The sequence below is a fragment of the Oncorhynchus tshawytscha genome, linkage group LG23 (genome assembly GCF_018296145.1).
Source record: "Oncorhynchus tshawytscha isolate Ot180627B linkage group LG23, Otsh_v2.0, whole genome shotgun sequence".
Classification (NCBI taxonomy): domain Eukaryota; kingdom Metazoa; phylum Chordata; class Actinopteri; order Salmoniformes; family Salmonidae; genus Oncorhynchus; species Oncorhynchus tshawytscha.
In genome coordinates this window covers 18,887,645-18,909,889 of record NC_056451.1, presented here as the reverse complement: position 1 = coordinate 18,909,889, position 22,245 = coordinate 18,887,645, and the positions used below count along the sequence as shown (strand labels likewise).

The window sequence follows — 22,245 nt, the reverse complement described above, 5'->3', positions numbered from 1 at the left end:
TCACATTTCTATGAGTTCTAAGAGGGACTGAGCTAATTTTTTTTTTACCTCTTCACAATACAATTAAATCCTGATTGAATTTATTCATACATCACACCGGCAATAACAACACTGAAAACTGCACTGATCCTTATCAAAAGCACTCAATAAAGCTAATGAGAAACTCAGACCTCCTTTATGATGCACTGCGTAGTGTTACTGTATTGTATGTGACACTGTGTCACTGTACAATGTAACTTGCTGGCATCCAGTTATCTGTAAGTTACTGTAAAAAAAAAAGTACAGCATATTACTGTAAATTCTGAATAAATGTTTAACAGTACATTACTGTAAAGTACATACAGTACCTTTTTTTACAGTAACTTACAGGTAACTCTCTGCCAGTAAGTTACTGTAAAAACAACCAGATATTTTTTTACAGTGATGTCTCATTTAGCTGTTCATGCTACTAGCTAGGCTGTCATTGCCTGATCTTCATTTAACCTTTTAAACTTCCTCATGGTTTTACTGTAATGTCCTGGAATAATATCAGTATGAACATGTCAAGTTACAGCGCTGCCTGAAAATCAATGCAAATATCTGTAGATGTTGATGTTGATGTTATTGAAACAAATTTCACATTATTCCTAACTTTCCCTGAAAGAGTTCTCGTTTGAAATCATACTTAGCCCAAATGACCCACTGGAGAATACACAAACTCAGGTATAAAGCCCCACTGAAGACACTACTATTGAGGTTCTCCTTACACACCCCTGAACCCTACAGCATCAGGACACCAGAGACTTTAGTATTCAGGCTTATTTTCTGCTGAATCAATTTCATCAAGGTCTTTTCATTATGCTGGCTCAAGAGGAAAACGTCTCTGACTACAGATATAACGACAGGTTACGTAACAGTGATTACCTTCAGTGAAGAAAGAAACTTCAATGGACATCGAAGGTTATTCCTTTTTTCATAAATGAGAATAAGGAAGACTTCTTCACAAATCACTACATTTCTGCAGTTTTGGGGAAAAGCAGTTGGTCTGTAATTTAGTATAGCCCGGCCAAGAGACCCATACCTCGGATGTCAGTAACACTGCTGTAGCAGATGGTGCATATTCACTGACAACAAAAAGCAAAAACAGCACAGAAGATAGAGCAGATAGGCTGTGTGGTTCACATTGAGTGGGCAGACCAAAGACACAGGCCCTCCTCTAGCCCCTCCCACCTCCGTACTGAAGAAGCTGCCCACGGTAAGAGAGGAACAACAAGATGATTGGATGAGTCACACTGTGGGCAGGAAAAACAAAAGCCACCTCAGGGTTTTATCAATGTCATAAATATGCAATTAGGGGTCAAAATTAGCAGATCAATGTGGGCCTCTTTCAGTGACCGACTCCCACGTTTCCATTGAGCGTGCTGAAAGGAGAGTGAGCTCAGTAAACTGTCTGCACAGAGAAGAAAAGGGTCCAAGTCCTGTTTGATTGAACTTGGGTAAACAGTGTGAAGAGGGGGTGGCAGCTGTCTAGAGTGATATATTTAAAGTGTGAAACAGTCTAGTTGTGTTGAGGTGAAATTGTATTCCGGGAGTACAGGATGTTTTCCCCCCAGTTGCTCTCCGGTTGGCTCAGGTACTGTGACTCAGATCATGGCAAGCACAGAGGACCATGAGTCAGCCAGAGGTTAGCCCTGTGCTGTGAATCACACTGACTGCCTAGACCTTTAATGGAGTCAGGGAGAAAGAGGTGCAGGTCAGAAGCAATATACATTGGTATTCTCAAAACAAATCTATTTGTAATGTTCTCGTGTGTGTGTGTTTATGTGTGTGTGCGTGTGCCCATGTGTGTGTGAGCACAGAGCCCCCAGACTCCATTTGCAGAGCTGTGTGAGGAGGGGGGGCCCCTGTTTGGCGGTGCAGCAGAGAGCTCCGGGGGGGATGGACAGGAGCAAGCGTTCCTCTCAGAGATCAGTGAGGAAGACGTGGAGGCCCTTCGCCAGAGAGAAGAGGCCCTGCTGCAGATTGAGGTATGGAGCTCAGACATCCACGTGCTCTACCTTAGTTTACAACACCCTGCCTTAACGTCTCGGCGTTCCTGAGGAGAAATGGGCTAAAACCTTCCAATGGCACTGTTGCTTTCAAATGAATGGTTTGCTATCTAACGTATGCAGTGTTCAAGAGAGTTGATGTAATCTGTTTGCCAGTAGTAAGGGCAGTATAATCCATCTATTCAGCCTCAGCTTTGAGCTGGTAGCCGTGTCTTTAGTTGAGTTGTTTTGAAAATTGCAACACTTTCCAGCCAAAGTGCACAGAGTATCCGTCAGATTGCATGGAGAGAGAGAGAGAAACACTCTGAATTAACTAACTAAAAAACAAACAAACATTCTGATAAAGCTTGTCGTTTACAAAGTGGCCAGAGAGTGCATTTCCCCGACGCTATTGTCTTCAGAGAGGTCAATAAAAACACTCTACTTTAGTAAATAGACACTCAACCAGTCCCAGACTCCACCTCCCATCTGGGCAACCTATTAGTATTATGTCTCAGTACTGAAGCCGTTTTCACCATCTCTTCTGCATATTAAACGCTACTCAATTACCTAGGTGCCTTTACGGGCTTGTTTGTTCTCTTACCGAAGTGTGGATGGAATCACAATGTCCACCAGACTTCCTTTCACGGCTCATTTTGAAATACAAAGCATCACATCAGGTAGCTCCAGGGTGGCGTCCCAAATGGCACCCTATTCCATATTTAATGCACAACAAACCCATAGGACTCTGGTCAAAAGTAGCACACTATATAGGGAATAGGGTAGCATTTGGGATGCAGCCCGGGTCTGACTCCACCCAAACAGCTGTTTCCCTCTCTTCCACCGGTGTCTGAGACAGATGTGAAACCAGATAGATGTGAACTCTAAATGACAGGATCACTCCGCTGTGGGTGACTTAAATGGGTCTGATTTCAAAGAGGATATTTGTGGTCGTCATCGGCATCTCCTGACGTTAGGTTTATCCTATGGGTCCCTCTGCGTATTTGGTGTACTCTTTGGAGAAGACTTTGGAGAAGAAAAAGAAACCCTGTAATTGCTTTAATCAGCTTGATTAAGTGTTGCGATAACATATGGACATCATTCAAGAAAGGAGACCAGAATCTCACACAGCATGATTTAGAAATGACCATGATACAACCCATCCCAGCTTTGAAGGGAGTTTACAATCCACTGCAGTGTGTGAAAAGACTTGGAGACTAATAACAATATTTTGGGGGGAAGTTGTGTGTATCTGTAGTCAGTCAGACCTTTCAGAGGTTTTAACATCAATGTTCAGAATCACCTCATCTAGCCACATCGCATGAGCCTTTTCCGAACAAGACTGGAAAAGTAGCAGCATCAATCTGGTGGTACAAAAGCACCAAACTACTGAATGAGCCTCGGACACCACTTACAGCTTAATTTGTGGGGAGCGGTCCAAGATGGAGGTAGACATGATGATTAGTTGTTCAGAAAGGCACTGAGATTGATGGAGTCATTTGATTGGTAGCTCAGACAGGGTTGTCTGGCCTCTGCTTTAGTCATACCCACACAGATACATGTCAGACTGACTTCCCTGGCAAGTGCTGAGGGGCCTGATAGTGTACCTTGGTGAGCCTAATAATATCTGACAATGTGCTTTTCCCTGTCTATAACCCCCACCCCCCATCTCTCCAAAGCCCCCCTCCTCTCTCTCTCCTTTTTCTCTCTTCTTTCATTCTCTATTCTTTCATTCTCTCCTCTTTCACTCTCTCTCCTCTCTCTCCATCCATCTCCCTGAGGACTTTAAGATCAGTTTCTATCTGCTGTTATCTAAGTAAAACGCTATCAGCACTCCCCTCTGAGAAAAAAACGCATTGATCTGTTGCCTGGGGTAGTTTGCCATCCGTGTGTGTGTGTGTGTGTGTGTGTGTGTGCACTCAGGCAAGGCGTTCTCGCTGTGAATGGAAGATAAAGAGTGCAGCAGTTTTCAAACAGGGACCGATGGGGAACATGGGAGGTTACAGTGGTTCTCTCCTACTGACGGTCCGCTACCTACACTAAGGATACTCTGCTGTTCATATTACACACCAACACTGGGATCAGTCAGGAGGAGTTTGACACTCTCTAGGATCACGGTTACGTGTGCTAGCAAGGCAGAGGTCCTGGGTTCGAGCCTCGGTGTGAGCCGAATCAGGAAGAAGTGGTGCTCGCTAAGCAAGCAGTGTGAAGTCACTTACAGGTGCAGTCAGATTACTGTGGTCTGAGAAGCTTTAACACTGTTATAGTCATTCCATGTATAACATTCCTCTGGGATGGGTAATTCAATTCAGGCCTATCATCCTTGACTACCATGATATTATTGTAAATGCTCGGAGAGAGAGAGACAGAAGATAGACTATAAGGTAGTATCAGGCTTAGGTGGCGGAGGTTTATTCTACCTCTGTATCATCTATACTGTCAGCTCCCAGCTGCCCCTCACACACACCGTGATCGTCGGCACCGAAGATCATTTCATCAAAATGAATTCATAAAAAAGCTCAGGGCAAAGCAGAGGACAGCTTTCAAGGGGAATCTGAATACAACACCTTATGAAGAGGTAAAAACGGCAAAGCGTGTCTCTCCTACCAATGCATCCACAGGACAGTGAATCTATGCAATCAGTTACATGTAATCTGATTACAAAAAACTTTAATCAGTCACGTTACCAGCAAAAATATTGTAATCTTGGATTACTTTAAAATTCAGAAAAGATGTTTGCGAAAAAATACATTATGACACCTTTCTGTTTTCTCAATGACATTCAATTCAGCATTTAAAAAGGCACAAGTTAAAGTTTGTTCCACATGAGCGAGTCAGACCACAAGTCAGACAGCACTATGATGACACAACAAATGTGTCTGATGGATATTTTTGTCTTCTTCTAATGTAACAGAAAATAATCAGATTACATTACTGAGTTTGGGTAATCCATAAATTACTTTACTGATTACAATTTTCGACGGGTAATCTCACCATAAAAGGCTATGCATATGAAATACACACGTCCCTAAAATTCAAATCAAATGTATGTATATACATTTATTTATATAGCCCTTCTTACATCAGCTGATATCTCAAAGTGCTATACAGAAACCCAGCCTAAAACCCCAAACAGCAAGCAATGCAGGTGTAGAAGCACTGTGGCTAGGAAAAACTCCCTAGGAAGAAACCTAGAAAGGAACCAGGCTATGAGGGGTGGCCAGTCCTCTTCTGGCTGTGCCTGGTGGAGATTGTAACAGAACATGACCAAGATGTTCAAATGTTCATAAATGACCAGCATGGTCAAATAATAATAATCACAGTTGTGGTCGAGGGTGCAGCAAGTCAGTAGCTCAGGAGTAAATGTCAGTTGGCTTTTCATAGCCGATCATTAAGAGTATCTCTACCGCTGTCTCTAAAGAGTTGAAAACAGCAGGTCTGGGACAAGTAGCATGTCCGGTGAACAGGTCAGGGTTCCATAGCTGCAGGCAGAACAGTTAAAACTGGAGCAGCAGCACAGCCAGGTGGACTGAGGACAGCAAGGAGCCATCATGCCAGGTAGTCCTGTGGCATGGTCCCAGGGCTCAGGTCCTCCGAAAGAGAGAGAGAGAAAATTAAAGAGAGCATACTTAAATTCACACAGGAGACCGGATAAGACAGGAGAAGTACTCCAGATATAACAGACTGACCGTAGCCCCCCGACACATAAACTACTGCAGTCAGGAGACACTGTGGCCCCATCTGATGATACCCCCGGACAGAGCCAAACAGGCAGGATATAACCCCACCCACTTTGCCAAAGCACAGCCCCCACACCACTAGAGGGATATCTTCAACCACCAACTTACCATCCTGAGACAGGGCCGACTTATAGCCCACAAAGATCTCATCCACGGCACAACCCAAGGGGGAGCGCCAACCCAGACAGGAAGATCACGTCAGTGACTCAACCCACTCAAGTGACACACCCCTCCTACGGACGGCATGGAAGAGCTCCAGTAAGCCAGTGACTCAGCCCCTGTAATAGGGTTAGAGGCAGAGAATCCCAGTGGAAAGAGGGGAACCGGCCAGGCAGAGATAGCAAGGGCGGTTCGTTGCTCCAGAGCCTTTCCGTTCACCTTCCCACTCCTGGGCCAGACTACACTCAATCAGATGACCCACTGAAGAGATGAGTCTTCAGAAAAGACTTAAAGGTTGAGACCGAGTCTGCGTCTCTCACATGGGTAGGCAGACCATTCCATAAAAATGGAACTCTATAGGAGAAAGCCCTGCCTCCAGCTGTTTGCTTAGAAATTCTTGGGACAGTTAGGAGGCCTGCGTCTTGTGACCGTACGTGTAGGTATGTACGGCAGGACCAAATCGGAAAGATAGGGAGGAGCAAGCCCATGTAATGCTTTGTAGGTTAGCAGTAAAACCTTGAAATCAGCCCTTGCCTTAACAGGAAGCCAGTGTAGGGAGGCGAGCACTGGAGTAATATGATCACATTTTTTGGTTCTAGTCAGGATTCTAGCAGCCATATTTAGCACCAACGGAAGATTATTTAGTGCTTCCGGGTAGCCGGAAAGTAGAGCATTGCAGTAGTCTAACCTAGAAGTAACAAAAGCATGTATTAATTGTCCTGCATCATTTTTGGACAGAAAGTTTCTGATTTTTGCAATGTTACGTAGATGGAAAAAAAGCTGTCCTTGAAACAGTCTTGCTATGTTCGTCTAAAGAGCGATCAGGGTCCAGAGTAACGCCGAGGTTCTTCACAGTTTTATATGAGACGATTGTAGATTAATCCAGATTAATTGTCATATTCAACAGAAGATCTCTTTGTTTCTTGGGACCTAGAACAAGCATCTCTGTTTTGTCCGAGTTTAAAAGTAGAACGTTTGCAGCCATCCACTTCCTTATGTCTGAAACACAGGCTTCTAGCGAGGGCAATTTTGGGGCTTCACCATGTTTCATTGAAATGTACAGCTGTGTGTCATCCGCATAGCAGTGAAAGTTAACATTATGTTTTCGAATGACATCCCCAAGAGGTAAAATATATAGTGAAAACAATAGTGGTCCTAAAACGGCACCTTGAGGAACACCGAAATTTACAGTTGATTTGTCAGAGGACAAACCATTCACAGAGACAAACTGATATTTTTCCGACAGATAAGATCTATACGATCTTTACAGACAAGGCCAGAACTTGTCCGTATAGACCAATTTGGGTTTCCAATCTCTCCAACAGTTTGTGGTAATCAATGGTATCAAAAGCAGCACCAAGGTCTAGGAGCACGAGGACAGATGCAGAGCCTCAGTCTGATGCCATTAAAAGGTAATTTACCACCTTCACAAGTGCAGTCTCAGTGGTATGATGGGGTCTAAAACCAGACTGAAGCATTTCGTATACACTGTTTGTCTTCAGGAAGGCAGAGAGTTGCTGCGCAACAGCATTTTCTAAAATATTTGAGAGGAATGGAAGATTCGATATAGGCCAATAGTTTTTTATATTTTCTGAGTCAAGGTTTGGCTTTTTCAAGAGAGGCTTTATTACTGCCACTTTTAGTGAGTTTGGTACACATCTGGTGGATAGAGAGACATTTATTATGTTCAACATAGGAGGGCCAAGCACAGGAAGCAGCTCTTTCAGTAGTTTAGTTGGAATAGGGTCCAGTATGCAGCTTGAAGGTTTAGAGGCCATGATTATTTTCATCATTGTGTCAAGAGATATAGTACTAAAACACTTGAGTGTCTCTCATGATCCTAGGTCCTGGCAGAGTTGTGCAGACTCAGGACAACTGAGCATGGGAGGAATACACAGGAGTCCGTAATTTGCTTTCTAATGATCATGATCTTTTCCTCAAAGAAGTTCATGAATTTATTACTGCTGAAGTGAAAGTCATCCTCTCTTGGGGAATGCTGTTTTTTAGTTAGCTTTGCGACAGTATCAAAAAGAAATTTCAGATTGATCTTATTTTCCTCAATTAAGTTGGAAAGGAATAGGATGGATAGGAATAGGATGATCGATGATGATCGAGCAGCTCTTCGATACTGCCCGGTACTGTCTTTCCAAGCTAGTCAGAAGACTTCCAGTTTGGTGTGGCGACATTTCCGTTCCAATTTTCTGTAAGCTTGCTTCAGAGCTCGGGTATTTTCTGTATACCAGGGAACTAGTTTCTTATGACAAATGTTTTTAGTTTTTAGAGGTGCAACTGCATCTAGGGTATTGCGTAAGGTTAAATTGAGTTCCTCAGTTAGGTGATTAACTGATATTTGTCCTCTAACATCCTTGGGTAGGCAGAGGGAGTCTGGAAGGGCATCAATGAATCTTTGGGTTGTCTGAGAATTTATAGCACGACTTTTGATGCTCCTTGGTTGGGGTCTGAGCAGATTATTTGTTGCGATTGCAAACATAATAAAATGGTGGTCCGATAGTCCAGGATTATGAGGAAAACATTAAGGTCCTCAACATTTATTCCATGGGACAAAACTAGGTCCAGAGTATGACTGTGGCAGTGAGTAGGTCCAGAGATATGCTGGACAAACCCCACTGAGTCGATGATGGCTCCGAAAGCCTTTTGGAGTGGGTCTGTGGACTTTTCCATGTGAATATTAAAATCAACAAAAATTTGAATATTATCTGCTATGACTACAAGGTCCGATAGGAATTCAGGGAACTCAGTGAGGAACGCTGTATATATGGCCCAGTAGGCCTGTAAACAGTAGCTATAAAAGGTGATTGAGTAGGCTGCATAGATTTCATGACTAGAAGCTCAATAGACGAAAAAGTCATTTTTTGACCGTATTGTGGATGAATTACATAAACAGGAAACGTGTGAAGAAATCACAATGACATACTGTATCCTCCTCCTCATGGAGACTCACAAACAATGAATCACAATATGAATATAATAAATACACAATATAAATCACAACACAACCTCAACACAAACTTTAGCAACCATGACTCATGCAACAGGAAACCTTAAAATATAAATAAACCCCCTTAAATATTGTCATTCTGGCCAATCCTCTGGCTGCCCTTCGGTTCATGTGATGTGCATCTCTTTAGTGTTCTGGGGTTTTAGGTGTTTGGACCTGCAGGAAAGGCAACATTTGATTTTACATTCTAAACCGTTTATTCAGCAAGGGCAAAAAAGAGACATCACAACCTCCAGCCCTTTGAAAGAAAATGTCATAGTTTTTCCCTCTTCTTTTCACCAGTAAGCGTGCACGTAAATCTGCTTAACCGTTTTTTTGCTGTGGCAGTGACACTGTGTCCTGTTGCCCGATGCCTTTGGGCTGGGGTGGGAGATCTGGAGAGAATCTCCTATCAGTGCTTAACACATTTATCAGAAAGAGAGGGAGAGAAAGAGGAGTGGGGGAGGGAAGGAAAGAGGAAAGAGGGATAAAAGGGAGGGGAGAGAGAGAGAGAGATAGAGAGAGTGGTAGAGAGAGAAAGAGAAAGGGATGGAGAGAAGGGGAGGGTGCAGGAAAGAGAGAGAGAGGTCTGTTGGTTTCACACTTTCATCCTCCTAGCTTTCTAGATTGTTGTAGGAATGGATTTACATGATCTGCAGTGTTGTAATGCCTTGTCATAAGGGGTTGGTGATTTCAAGGTACTTTCATGTAATGGTGAAGACAGCTATTGTAAACTGCCTTTGTATCTAGTCTATGGAGATTCCCTTTCAACTATTGATAATGACAGGGAGAAAGGCCATGATCCATCAATCATATTTTGTGCGTTTTATTCACATTGACTGCCTGATTGAAAGTCATAGCAGAAAATGAACTGGCGCTGAGCTTTCAAAGAAGGGAAGTAGCCGTCCTTTCAAAATGAGAAAATGAGTGACCGTGCAGCGGGAAAAAGGGAGGAGAAAAGGACGAGTGTTGACAGCAGACGATGAGTCATGTGACTGTGCAGGGTGAATACAACATCATCTCAAGGTGCCAGGATGAGCGCTCGCTCTCTCTCTCTCTCTCTCTCCTCATTCTCTATCTCCTCCCCTCTGTTTCAGTCTGGTTGACAGGTATGCTCTCGTTCCTCGGCTGGTACACAATGGACAGGTGGGTGGCTCACCTGTTGGAGGGTGACGGAGCGAGCCCTGAATCTCCCAAACTCCTCCGCAGGAGGCGGTGCCCATGCCAGCCACCCATCAGTGCTTTGAGCTGTGCGGCTACGTTCGTTGGTCGTGGCTGAGCTGCATACCCAATGAGGTCCTATTTCTGGTGCTGCTATCATTTACCTGGAGGAGGAGGGTATTATTTGCTTCACTAACCCACAGTTGAGTTCCTTCCACTCCGCAGACACCAGAGGTCATCTCTACACCTGGTCAACTCTAACTCTCACAGGAACTTCATTTCCAGCATATTCATGTCCTTCTAGAGTGTTGCTGGTCCTGTTTGAAAACGGAGTCATTGTTTGGGACTGTTGTCTCCTCAATGGCTTCGTATGTCCCTCATCTCAGCACGACAAGGACTGCCCTCTCAAACCAGCTCAAAAAAGACTCCTAGTGTCCTATGGAAACATCGAAAACATCATGGGCAAACTATTTCCTTTCCATTGTGATCTTGATCCTCAAGGTTTAACATTTGGTAACATATTATATATGAGCCATGACTGGGATGGATCCAATAGGAGACATCAGCTTTCTAACAGAGGAGAATACAGTCCTATTCTTCCACTTCCTCCTTACTTAGTGTGCACTAAAGCACTATCAGCCAATCGACTGGTCTTGTCTTCACCTCTAAGCCTTTGGAATCAACTCAACCTGCAATCTCTCATGGCAATGCTCATATCAGCCAATCGTCAGATCTCATTTCTGGCGGTGTCATCCCGACCCAGACTCTTGTTAGACCTCAGGAACATGAGGAATGGAACAGCGGTGGCGACCGGCGGACCTGTCAATCAGCCGCTTGTTTTTGTCTCCTTTATCTCAGCGTGCAGTTTAATTGTGTGTCTGGTGTTGTTACGGTGGCCTCTGTGTCAGATGGAACTGATGTCTGCATCTGTCTGACATTTATTTCATATGAAACAAATACAGGCCCCTCTGCCTCTTACAAGAGCTCTGTTTGTTGACTGTCTATTGCATCCCAGACAGAAACACCATAACAGATGTGGTATTGACATGAAGAGTCAAACAACTGACTTCCGCGACTTAGACATACTGTCAGTGGTGGAAAAAGGACCCAGTTGTCATACTTGACTGAAAGTAAAGATACCTTAATATAAAACAATACTCAAGTAAAAGTGAAAGTCACCCAGTAAAATATTACTTTAGTAAATGTCTAAAAGTATTTGGTTTAAAATATATTTAAGTGTCAAAAGTAAACGTATAAATCATTTCAAATTGCATATATATAGCACACCAGATGGCACTATTCTTGTTTTGTTTTTTTACAGAGAGCCAGGGGCACACTCAAACACTCAGACTTAATTTACAAATGAAGCATGTATGTTAAATGAGTCCGCCAGATCAGAGGCAATAGGGATGACCAGGGATGTTCTCTTGATAAGTGTGTGATTTGGACAATTTTCCTGTCCTGCTATGTATTCAAAATGTTGAGTACTTTTGGGTGTTGAGTATGGAGTAAAAACATTTCTTTTAAATTAGGAATGTCATGAAGTAAAAGTAGTCAAAAATATAAATAGTAAAGTAAAGTACATATACCCCCAAACTACTTAAGTACTTTACACCACTGCATACTATAGACAAACTGACATGGGATATTTCTTCACCACCAGGGTTTATAAAAGAGGAGCTGAATTGTTAGCAAGATTACTATCACGTTTCAGGTAAGACCCAAATGCAGACTGTGTTGAAGTAATAATGTTTATTACAGCAACAGGGGCAGGCAAACAAAAGGTCAAGGCAGGCAGGGGTGGATAATCCAGCGCAGTGGGGCAAAGGTACAGGACGGCAAGCAGGGTCATGGTCAGGTCAGGCAGGGGTCGATAATCCAGAGTAGTGGGACAAAGGTACAGGACGGCAAGCAGGGTCAGGGTCAGGTCAGGCAGAGGTTGGTAATCCAGAGTAGTGGGACAAAGGTACAGGATGGCAAGCAGGGTCAGGGTCAGGTCAGGCAGAGGTTGGTAATCCAGAGTAGTGGGACAAAGGTACAGGACGGCAGGCAGGGTCAGGGTCAGGTCAGGCAGAGGTTGTTAATCCAGAGTAGAGGGACAAAGGTACAGGACGGCAGGCAGGGTCAGAGTCAGGTCAGGCAGAGGTTGGTAATCCAGAGTAGTGGGACAAAGGTACAGGAGGTCAGGCAGGTTGGCAGAGTAGTGGGACAAAGGTACAGGACAGCAGGGTCAGGTCAGGTCAGGAGGTTGGTAATCCAGAGTAGTGGGACAAAGGTACAGGACAGCAGGCAGGGTCATGGTCAGGTCAGGCAGAGGTTGGTAATCCAGAGTAGTGGGACAAAGGTACAGGACGGCAGGCAGGGTCAGGGCGGGCAGAAAAGGTCACAACTGGGGAAACCAGGAACAGAGGGGAAAATGCTGGTAGGTTTGATGAAACAAAACGAACTGGCAACGGACAGACAGAGAACACAGATATAAGTACCCAGGGGATATGGGGAAGACGGGTGACACCTGGAGGGGGGTGGAGACTAGCACAAGGACAGGTGAAACAGATCAGGGCGTGACCACTACAAATGTATTATTTTTTTATTTTTTTATTTCACCTTTATTTAACCAGGTAGGCTAGTTGAGAACAAGTTCTCATTGGCAACTGCGACCTGGCCAAGATAAAGCATAGCAGTGTGAACAGACAACACAGAGTTACACATGGAGTAAACAATAAACAAGTCAATAACACAGTAGAAAAAAAAGAGAGTCTATATACATTGTGTGCAAAAGGCATGAGGAGGTAGGCGAATAATTACAATTTTGCAGATTAACACTGGAGTGATAAATGATCAGATGGTCATGTACAGGTAGAGATATTGGTGTGCAAAAGAGCAGAAAAGTAAATAAATAAAAACAGTATGGGGATGAGGTAGGTAAAAATGGGTGGGCTATTTACCAATAGACTATGTACAGCTGCAGCGATCGGTTAGCTGCTCAGATAGCAGATGTTTAAAGTTGGTGAGGGAGATAAAAGTCTCCAACTTCAGGGATTTTTGCAATTCGTTCCAGTCACAGGCAGCAGAGAACTGGAACGAAAGGCGGCCAAATTAGGAGTTGGCTTTAGGGATGATCAGTGAGATACACCTGCTGGAGCGCGTGCTACGGGTGGGTGTTGCCATCGTGACCAGTGAACTGAGATAAGGCGGAGCTTTACCTAGCATGGACTTGTAGATGACCTGGAACCAGTGGGTCTGACGACGAATATGTAGCGAGGGCCAGCCGACTAGAGCATACAGGTCGCAGTGGTGGGTGGTATAAGGTGCTTTAGTGACAAAACGGATGGCACTGTGATAAACTGCATCCAGTTTGCTGAGTAGAGTGTTGGAAGCTATTTTGTAGATGACGTCGCCAAAGTCGAGGATCGGTAGGATAGTCAGTTTTATTAGGGTAAGTTTGGCGGCGTGAGTGAAGGAGGCTTTGTTGCGGAATAGAAAGTCGACTCTAGATTTGATTTTCGATTGGAGATGTTTGATATGAGTCTGGAAGGAGAGTTTACAGTCTAGCCAGCCAAGCCAAATAGTCTTGGGTAAGAGTAGGATTCCAGTTCTTAATACCTTAAGACCTTTACCCAACATTTGTCTTTCAAAGGACTCTGGTTGACTTTTGAGGTCATTGTGCTTTTGTCTGTTGATAATTAATTCAAAGTGTACAAGAAGTGCAGCAGAGCATATGGAACATAGCCTGTCCCCATCCCAGCATGGGTCAACACTCTGTGGGACATTATGTATAGTTGGTGGGGTGGGTGTGGGTGTGTGGATAGACTGAGAACCTCCTGTTTAAAACCGAGTGAATCAGGGCCTGGGAGGCCAATGGTGGAAGAGTGGCCATGAGCTTAATATAACCCTATGAAATATGGAAAAGGGCACACATCTGGCCCTAAGCCTTTCCACTCCCACTCTACCCCCAGGCTGGCAGGGATCTGAACAGGAGACAACCCGTCACTCACTCGCTCTCTCTCTTCTACTCACACTCTCACTCATGACTTTGTTAAAGTGTTCTGTCATTGTAATGAACTGAGTTCAGATTGCCAGCAACCGCTTTGCCAGGTAAAATAAATGTGTTGTTATTCTATTCCTGTGTGATGGAGAGGGTTGCCCAAAGATGAAAACAGCAAGAAAGTCTTTAGCGTCATGAGGTTTTGCCAGAGGCCATTTTGGATCCAACCAGATGGTGTTTGCCAAAAGCCAGGATGGCTGCTGCCAGTTTCCACAGCAATATCAGACACCTGTGATGGATGGCCCAGTGGGTGAGGCTATACAAACGCAGCTGTGATTGCATGGTGCTATAATGGAGGAAAGGGGGACCTGTGAGAGGGAGATAGACAGAGGTTTTATAAGCCTTCATAATGCTTTGAGCTGATACACAGTGAACAGATTCAAAGCCAGAAAACTGGCGAGGAGGGAAAAAAGTGCAGGTCACCCAGTGTGGTAATTCTCTCTCTCTCTGCAGTGGCCAGACTGCACACTGAAACGAAAACAGAAGTAAACAACACTCTATCAATTACTGTGTCCATACACGTTTATATCGTTTTATATGAAACACAAATGTACATTTAGTTTTTAATGGGCTTAGCGTGGTGGATTTTAAAGGGGCAGTGCAGTCAAAAACTAGATTTAGTTGTGTTTTATAAATATTTCCACACTATGAGGTTGGAGTAATACTGTGAAATTGTGAAAATTATGATAATACCCTTTTAGTGTAAAAGCTGTTTGACAAGACAGCTTGAAATTTCAGCTCGTTTTGCATTGGTGGAGTTTGGGTCTGCCTGGCAACATCACCAGGCGCGCCAGCTAAACTGTGTTGTTATGGATATAAAGAAGGACATTATTGAACTAAAGGACCATTTGTGATGTAACTGGGACCTTTTGGAGTGCCAACAGAAGAATCATCAAAGGTAAGGCATTTTTTATATCGCTATTTCTGACTTTCGTGTCGCACCTGCCGGGTTGAAATATGTTTTTCATGTGTTTATATGCAGGGTGCTGCCCTCAGATAATCGCATGGTTTGCTTTCGTCTTAAAGCCTTTTTGAAATCTGAAACCGCGGCTGGATTAAAAAGAAGTTAAGCTTTATTTTGATGTGTTACACTTGTGATTTTATGAAAGTTAAATATTTATAATACTGTAGTTTGAATTTCGGGCTCTGCATTTTCACCGGATGTTGGCCAGGTGGGACGTTGCCATCCCTCCTGCCCACAAGATTAAAGTTTTGACTTACATATCCCTGTCTATTTTGGGGAATACATCGAGACTATGGAAGAAGAAATTCCAGTAATGCGGATGGCCAATGACCTCTAGAGTAGAATGTATTTATTTAACCCTTCGTTGTCTGTTTCCTTTACAGAGGGACATGTTGGATGTCAGCCAAATCATGCAAGATCTGGCCAGTATGGTGCACGAGCAGGGAGATGCCATAGGTGAGACATCACGTGTGTGTGTGTGTTTGTGTGTACGCGTGTGTGTTTTTATGATTGCCTGAGCTCCTGTGTGCGGTCATCCGTGTCTGCATATTACTCTGTCTGTCTTTTACTCTCTGTGTCGTTGTAATCCCTTTGATATTTTGACCAACTTTACAGCATCTCTTTCGTCATGCGTTAGCAGACATAATTAATCACCTTAGGACTCCCATTGATCAAACCAACTTTTGAACCTTAACACGTCTTAAATGGTTGCTTGACAGGTGGGTTGCAATAACAACAATGGTTAGAGGACAGGACAGCATGTCCCAGTCTTCTGTTATTGATAAACAAGTCCTGCAACCCAGCACTGATCTAGACTTGGCAGAGAGAGGCAAAGTGTGGTTCAACGCACAGTCAGACAGAGAGATACAACAACACCACCATCACCCTGCAGAGAGATGAACTGGAGACAGGGGGGATGATATGGAACACCAGAGAAAAACATGAGAAAGGAGGACAGGAGAGTGGAGGTGTGTACAGATGCTGCAGCAGACTGGATGGAAGAGAGAGTAAGAGGAACAAGGGAAGCATAAAGGAAGCAGCATGACTGATCATACTTGTGCATATCAGTGTGTGTGCCAAACCAAATTCTGCTGTACATGTGTCTCTGGTATGTGTGTGTACCTTTGTGTGTGTGCATGTGTGTCCGAGGTTGAGATCTCATAAATGAAGGAAAAGGATTCTTCTTCTATTCTAATTGGTCCATTGTGTGGGAGAGTGGCCCTGAGTCTGGCTGTTTTAATCCATCTAGAGTACAGTGACCTTTTCTTTTGATCTATTTTCAAATGTCCTAACTTTTTAACTGCATTGTTGGGAAAGGGCTCGTAAGTAAACATTTCACGGTAAAGTCTTCACTAGTTGTATTCAGCGCATGTGACAAATACAATTTGATTTGATTTGAATTATACTTTAGACTCATGCCAAGTTTCCAACTCTCACAGACGCAATGCTACAGGAGAGCAGGCAACAGGCAATGAGCGAGAAACAAAGAGGAACTGGAGAGCAATACACCATTTATCCCAGATTCTATCCATAATTAGGGTACTTAACATTTAGAGTGAATAATGTTCAGCCTTATGGAATGGAATATTTAAACAAATGGCACTTTTGTTTCCTAGATAAGTTCTGTTAAGACAGAAATACGACTTGTTTGTTGTTTGGCCTTTAGAGAAAGGGTTTTCTGAGGTGAACACGCAGGAGGAAATCTCTCCTTTCAACTTCTGTGTCCCTCCTCATTTCTCTCATATGCAGAGTACAGGGAAAATAAGGGGAAATAAATAGTGGCGAGTTCTAAGAAGTTAAATGTCAATTGTTGATGAAATTGGGTACACTAGTAAAATGCCATTAGAATCTCATTATATTTATGTCTCTTCAATTTCTGCAGTCGTCCTTCATGTGAGGATGTAGGGAGGATATATTTTAGTATGATTATGAGGGTATACATCATGGATAAATTTAGACTGTGGATACATTGTGGATACATTGAGACTGTGGATACATTGAGACTGTGGATACATTGAGACTGTGGATACACTGAGACTGTGGATACATTGAGACTGTGGATACATTGAGACTGTGGATACATTGAGACTATGGATACATTGAGACTATGGATACAGAGGGAAGTGGAACATTGATGTGGTGGGAAGGTGCTAGAGTGTGTAATGATGAACATGATGGCTTTAAGAGATGGTGGAGTTGGTACCTGTGAGAGGGTGTTCAGCTCACCAGTGTACAGAGTGAAGGTGCTATGTCCAAGTACCTGAGAGCTGTACTACTCTACTGCTGTAGTCTTTTTCACATCCATTATGGACCACAGACATACTGTTTCTCTCTCCCATCCAACCTTGAAATAGAATCAGGTAAATTGCATGTTTTGCTTTTCTATAGCTGATGTGCACATGGTGAGATTTTTATTTTTATGTGTATAATAAAAGCTGGGTCTGAATAAGCTGATGGGGCTTTAGGGGGAAAAGGGGGCTGAGGCATGTGGAGGTGTCCAGAGGAGCAGCGGGGGAGCGGTAGAGGAGTAAATTGAGAAATCAGCAAACCCAGGAACTTTGGATTAGTGCTTTTTAGAGGGTGTAGAGTTGAAAGTAGCTTCTCTGTGACAAAGCCTCTGCTTCCATGTGGTGACACACTCGACAAAGCCACAGGTCATGCTGTGCCAGAACTGATGCAATCAACAGCAACAAAAGAGACAGAGAGAGAGATAGAAAGGCTAGACAGGGGAACCTGGGTAAATCAAAGGTAAAGTGGTGCACTCATCTATGTTACTGTCTCAGTATTGCGTTAGTCTCATTGTGGTTATAGTACAGCATGTGTTCAATCTTGTGGTTTTTGGAAGGAACCAGAGGAATACAGTGGTTTTCAGATAAAAGGTGTTCAGTGACATTTATTTACATGTCCTTACAATACCCAAATACATTGAGAATGTGGTGTTGTAGAAAATGAGTTGTAGCCATGTTTGACAGCTTATGCTTTTCCTTGTTGATGAGATGTTTTTCTCCCTAGAAATGTCTTGCATATCAAAGACATAATTAGTGGAGCATGGTGTGAGGGAAGTAAAGGCTTATGGAGGTGTGTTTGTGTGTGTTTTCTTGTCTCTAAGTTGGCTCAATTTGCTCCTTGTATTAGCATATTATCTGGGTTATGATTCTTTGTGCGAATTATCAAGCCATGTACTACAGATGTAGGATATTAATTTGAGCCAGTTTGCTACAGCAGGAAAATAATCCTATAGAGAGAGGAAATGTGAATTATTATGGCGATTATAATGAATGGATTAATGGGGAGAGAGAGAGAGAGAGAGAGAGAGAGAGAGAGAGAGAGAGACAGTGAGAGTGAGAGAGAGAGTGAGAGTGAGAGAGAGAGTGAGAGTGAGAGAGAGAGAGAGAGAGAGAGAGAGAGAGAGAGAGAGAGAGAGAGAGAGAGCACTGCATTGGTGGGCAGTGAACCAAACATTTGTTTTTAATTGGGAAAAGAATTGGATTTACGTTTGAATTAGTTCTCACTGGCTACAATAACTATAGTTACTATGGTGTGCATTGGAAAAAGACAAGTCATTTGGATTATTCAAAGACTAATAATTGGTTGACTTCTGTTATGTTTAGAAAATGAAATGTATGAAGGAGTATGACTTTTGAAAGCTCCGTTCTCAGTTTATTCTCAAGCTGTCGCTATGGTGACAGCCAATGAGGAAGTAATTAAACATAGAAATTAAATTAGAATGTTGTGCATCATAAAAACAGTCACTCAAAGAAAACTCAATATACTACATCATCGATCAAACGTGACGCTATTTACGGTGCGGTGATGGAGAATGTGTGTGCATCCTTTTCCAGTTTATTAAGGATCTTGTGCAAGTGATTATGTAAACAAGGAGAGAATTACAACTAAGTTGGTCTGTCTATAAACACAGATTTTGAAGCTTCACGACCAAGGAGAGTGCACTCAAGGAAGTTGATAGTGACATCATACGAGCAACTCAATCGGAGCAATGAGATATTATGAGGGGTTATCAAATAGTACGCTTAGGAAATGAAATAGAAGTGTGACTGTACATGATAAAGAGAACGAGGAATATTGATGTTTCCACATTGCTCACATAACACCACAACACAAATACTGTATGCTAAGGTGTGAGTGTTTAAACAAAATTGGTATCCTTAACGTTTAGAAATATCCCTAACCGTAGATGCAGAAAGTAAACAGCATAGTGGGTCAATTTCCGTAACAACTAAGAGCGTTGAAGTGCGAGGCTCAACTTCTCTGCTGATTTGTTGCACTGGCAACCACGCTGTGAACAGTGTGATGTGAATCCGTGCACATGCACAGATACTGTGTGTGCCTGGTGGCCAACCTGCCTATACTGGGCCCCTCCCCTCTCTTAGTAATAGTAGTACAGGTGCAATGCGGACATCAGCACAGCTGCATTGTGAATTCACATTATTTTTTTAGATTTGTTTTTTTCCTCCCCAATTTCGTGACATCCAATTGGTAGTTTAGTCTTGTCCCATTGCTGCAACTCCCGTACAGACTCGGGAGAGGTGAAGGTCAAAAGCCACGCATTCTCCGAAACGCGATCCTGCCAAGCCGAAACATCACCCTGGGGCGGCAGGTAGCCTAGTGGTTAGAGCGTTGTGCCAGTAACTGAAAGGTTGCTGGATCGAATCCCTGAGCTGACAAGGTAAAAATCTGTCTTTCTGCCGCTGAACAAGGCACAGTAAATAAGAGGATGAGGAATATTGTTCTTGCATGACTTGCCTAGTTAAATAAAGGAAAAATAAAAAAAGCCACACTGCTCGCTTAACCCGGGAGCCGGCTGCACCAATGTGTTGGAGGAAACACTGGCGACTGAACCTGCATGCACCAGTCAAACCCTACCCAAGCCCGGACGATGCTTCACCGCTTTATGGGTCTCCCGGTCGCAGCCGGCTGTGACACAGCCTGGGATTGAACCCAGGTCTGTAGTGATACCAATGCGATGCAGCACCGCTGCGCCACTTGGGAGGCCCAAAGTCATGTGGAATTGTATACATTTTCTTGTGTATGTGTGTGAAAGATGGCCATTTAAACATTAAGAAAATTGTTCCATTTGTTACATACCTAGTATAGTGACAAAATCCTACTAAGTAGTGGAAGCACCCGTATGTTTCTTCTTTTACCACTATAGAATGAAAGAGTGAGTACCCAGTGTGCTTCAACCTGATAAGAAAAGGTCCTAAACTGGGGGTACTGTGTTGCTATAAAATATATCTGTGTTGCTATGAATTATAATCGTTATATTTACCATGCTGTTATGTCTCTTCAGATAGCATTGAGGACTACATTCAGACCACCACATCCAACGTGGAGTCAGCCAATCAGGAGCTAGCAAAGGCCAGCCATCACCAGGTGCAGTAGTATCCTCATTTCATTGTCCAGGTTCAGTGATGTGGGTGCGTGTGTGCATATGTGTATGTCTGTGTGTGTGTCTGTGTACTCACAGGCGGGTGTGCGGTCAGGCGTTTATGTCAACTAAATGCAGTTCCTGTATATTGTCATGTCTGTGTATTGCTGGTACTGACATTACATTTTAATGGAGATTTTCAGGTGTCATGCTGATACACATCTATTTACAGGATCAGTAGGACAAACATGATTTCAAATCGCAGGGTTTGCTATTTCATTACTACTTTATTGCGTTCATTATGATGCTGTGGAAATAACAATAAAGATCACATTTTCATGTCATATTTTATCAGCTTTTGCCGTTAGCTAAATTAATTGGTCTGATGGAAACAGTAAAATGTTAGCCTGGAGTCTAATAGGAAAATCAAACAAATATACCAACACTGAACTCCAATTCCATAAACAACTGTTTCTTCCACCAAGATAATGATTATGAGGTTTCAATTTCATTGTACAACTTTATTGACTAAGAACGGAAATACGTTAGTAATGTGCATCAGACGGTAGACTGCAATGAAGTATTACTTGGTTATGATTTCTTTCGGATTTCTTTTGAGTGAGTCTCATTTCCATTTGGTAGCACATTCACAAAATGCCCAAGGTTATTCTTTTTTTTCATTTTCCTTGTGTATATTGACTAGTAATTGTATGTCATACTTTTCCCCCCTGTCACCCTTGCTTGGATTATATCACAGTAGAGCTTAGAAGTCAGTGTTGGTAGCATAGGGCTGTAGCGTGTAGCCCTCTGGCTATCCTAAATTATATATTGACAAAAGTGTCATTGGGTTAATAAAAAGGTAACCTTTTCTGTTGCTAGTAGTAGATAGCTTCACAACACCCCACACAGTGAGGTTTTATGACCCTGATACTCTGTCTGCAAACACACACACACACGCACACACTTGTTATTTAGCGACTTACAGTTCATTCATCTAAAGATAGCTAGGTAGGGCAACCCCATATATCAGTCATACAGTAGTAAGTACATTTGTTCTCAATAAAGTAGCTATCAGCGATGTCAGTGCTAGTAGGGGGGTACATGGGAGAACTTGAACACCAGGCGGGTCGCTGTGTTCTGGATAAGTTGCAGGGGTTTGATGGCACAAGCGGGGAGCCCAGTCAACAGCAAGTTGCAATAATCCAGATGGGAGATGACAAGTGCCTTGATTAGGACCTACGCCACTACCTGGGTGACGTAGGGTCGTACTCTACGGATATAGTAGAACTGAGCCCTGGGGGACACCAGTAGTGAGAGCACATTGTGCAGACACAGATCCTCACCACATCACTTGGTAAGAGCAGCCTGCCAGGTAGCATGCAATCCAAGAGTGTGCAAAGCCTGAAATTCCCAGCCCTGAGAGGGTGGAGAGGAGGATATGATGGTTCATCATCTCGAAGGCAGCGGATAGATCTAGGAGGTTGAGAACAGAGGAGAGAGAGTCAGCGTTGGCAGTGCGGAGAGCCTCTATGACACAGAGGAGAGCAGTGTGAGTGACCCGTCTTGAAGCCTGACTGGTTAGTGTCAAGGAAATCGTTCTGAGAGAGCTAACAAGAGAGTTGGTCAGAGACACCATGGTGAAATGTTTTGGAAAGAAAATAAATAAGGGATACCGGACTGTAGTTTTTGACGTCAGAGGTATAGTGTTGGTTTCCTGAGTTAAAGGTGACAAGGCCAGTGGTCAGGAATGGGAGAAGGGTATGGAGAAGGGAATGGGGTTGAG

At 43.3% G+C, this 22,245-nt stretch overlaps 1 protein-coding gene across 1 annotated transcript in view; it reads left to right on the top strand.

Annotated features, from left to right (window-relative positions):
- The window catches only part of tsnare1 (T-SNARE Domain Containing 1), a 124,785-nt gene that overhangs the window by 53,288 nt on the left and 49,252 nt on the right, over positions 1-22,245 (top strand). Inside the window, exons 8-10 of the mRNA XM_024385522.2 lie at positions 1,839-2,006; positions 15,457-15,529; positions 20,385-20,467. Of these exons, the coding sequence (XP_024241290.1) occupies positions 1,839-2,006; positions 15,457-15,529; positions 20,385-20,467 (324 nt within the window). The remainder of the gene's footprint in view (positions 1-1,838; positions 2,007-15,456; positions 15,530-20,384; positions 20,468-22,245) is intronic.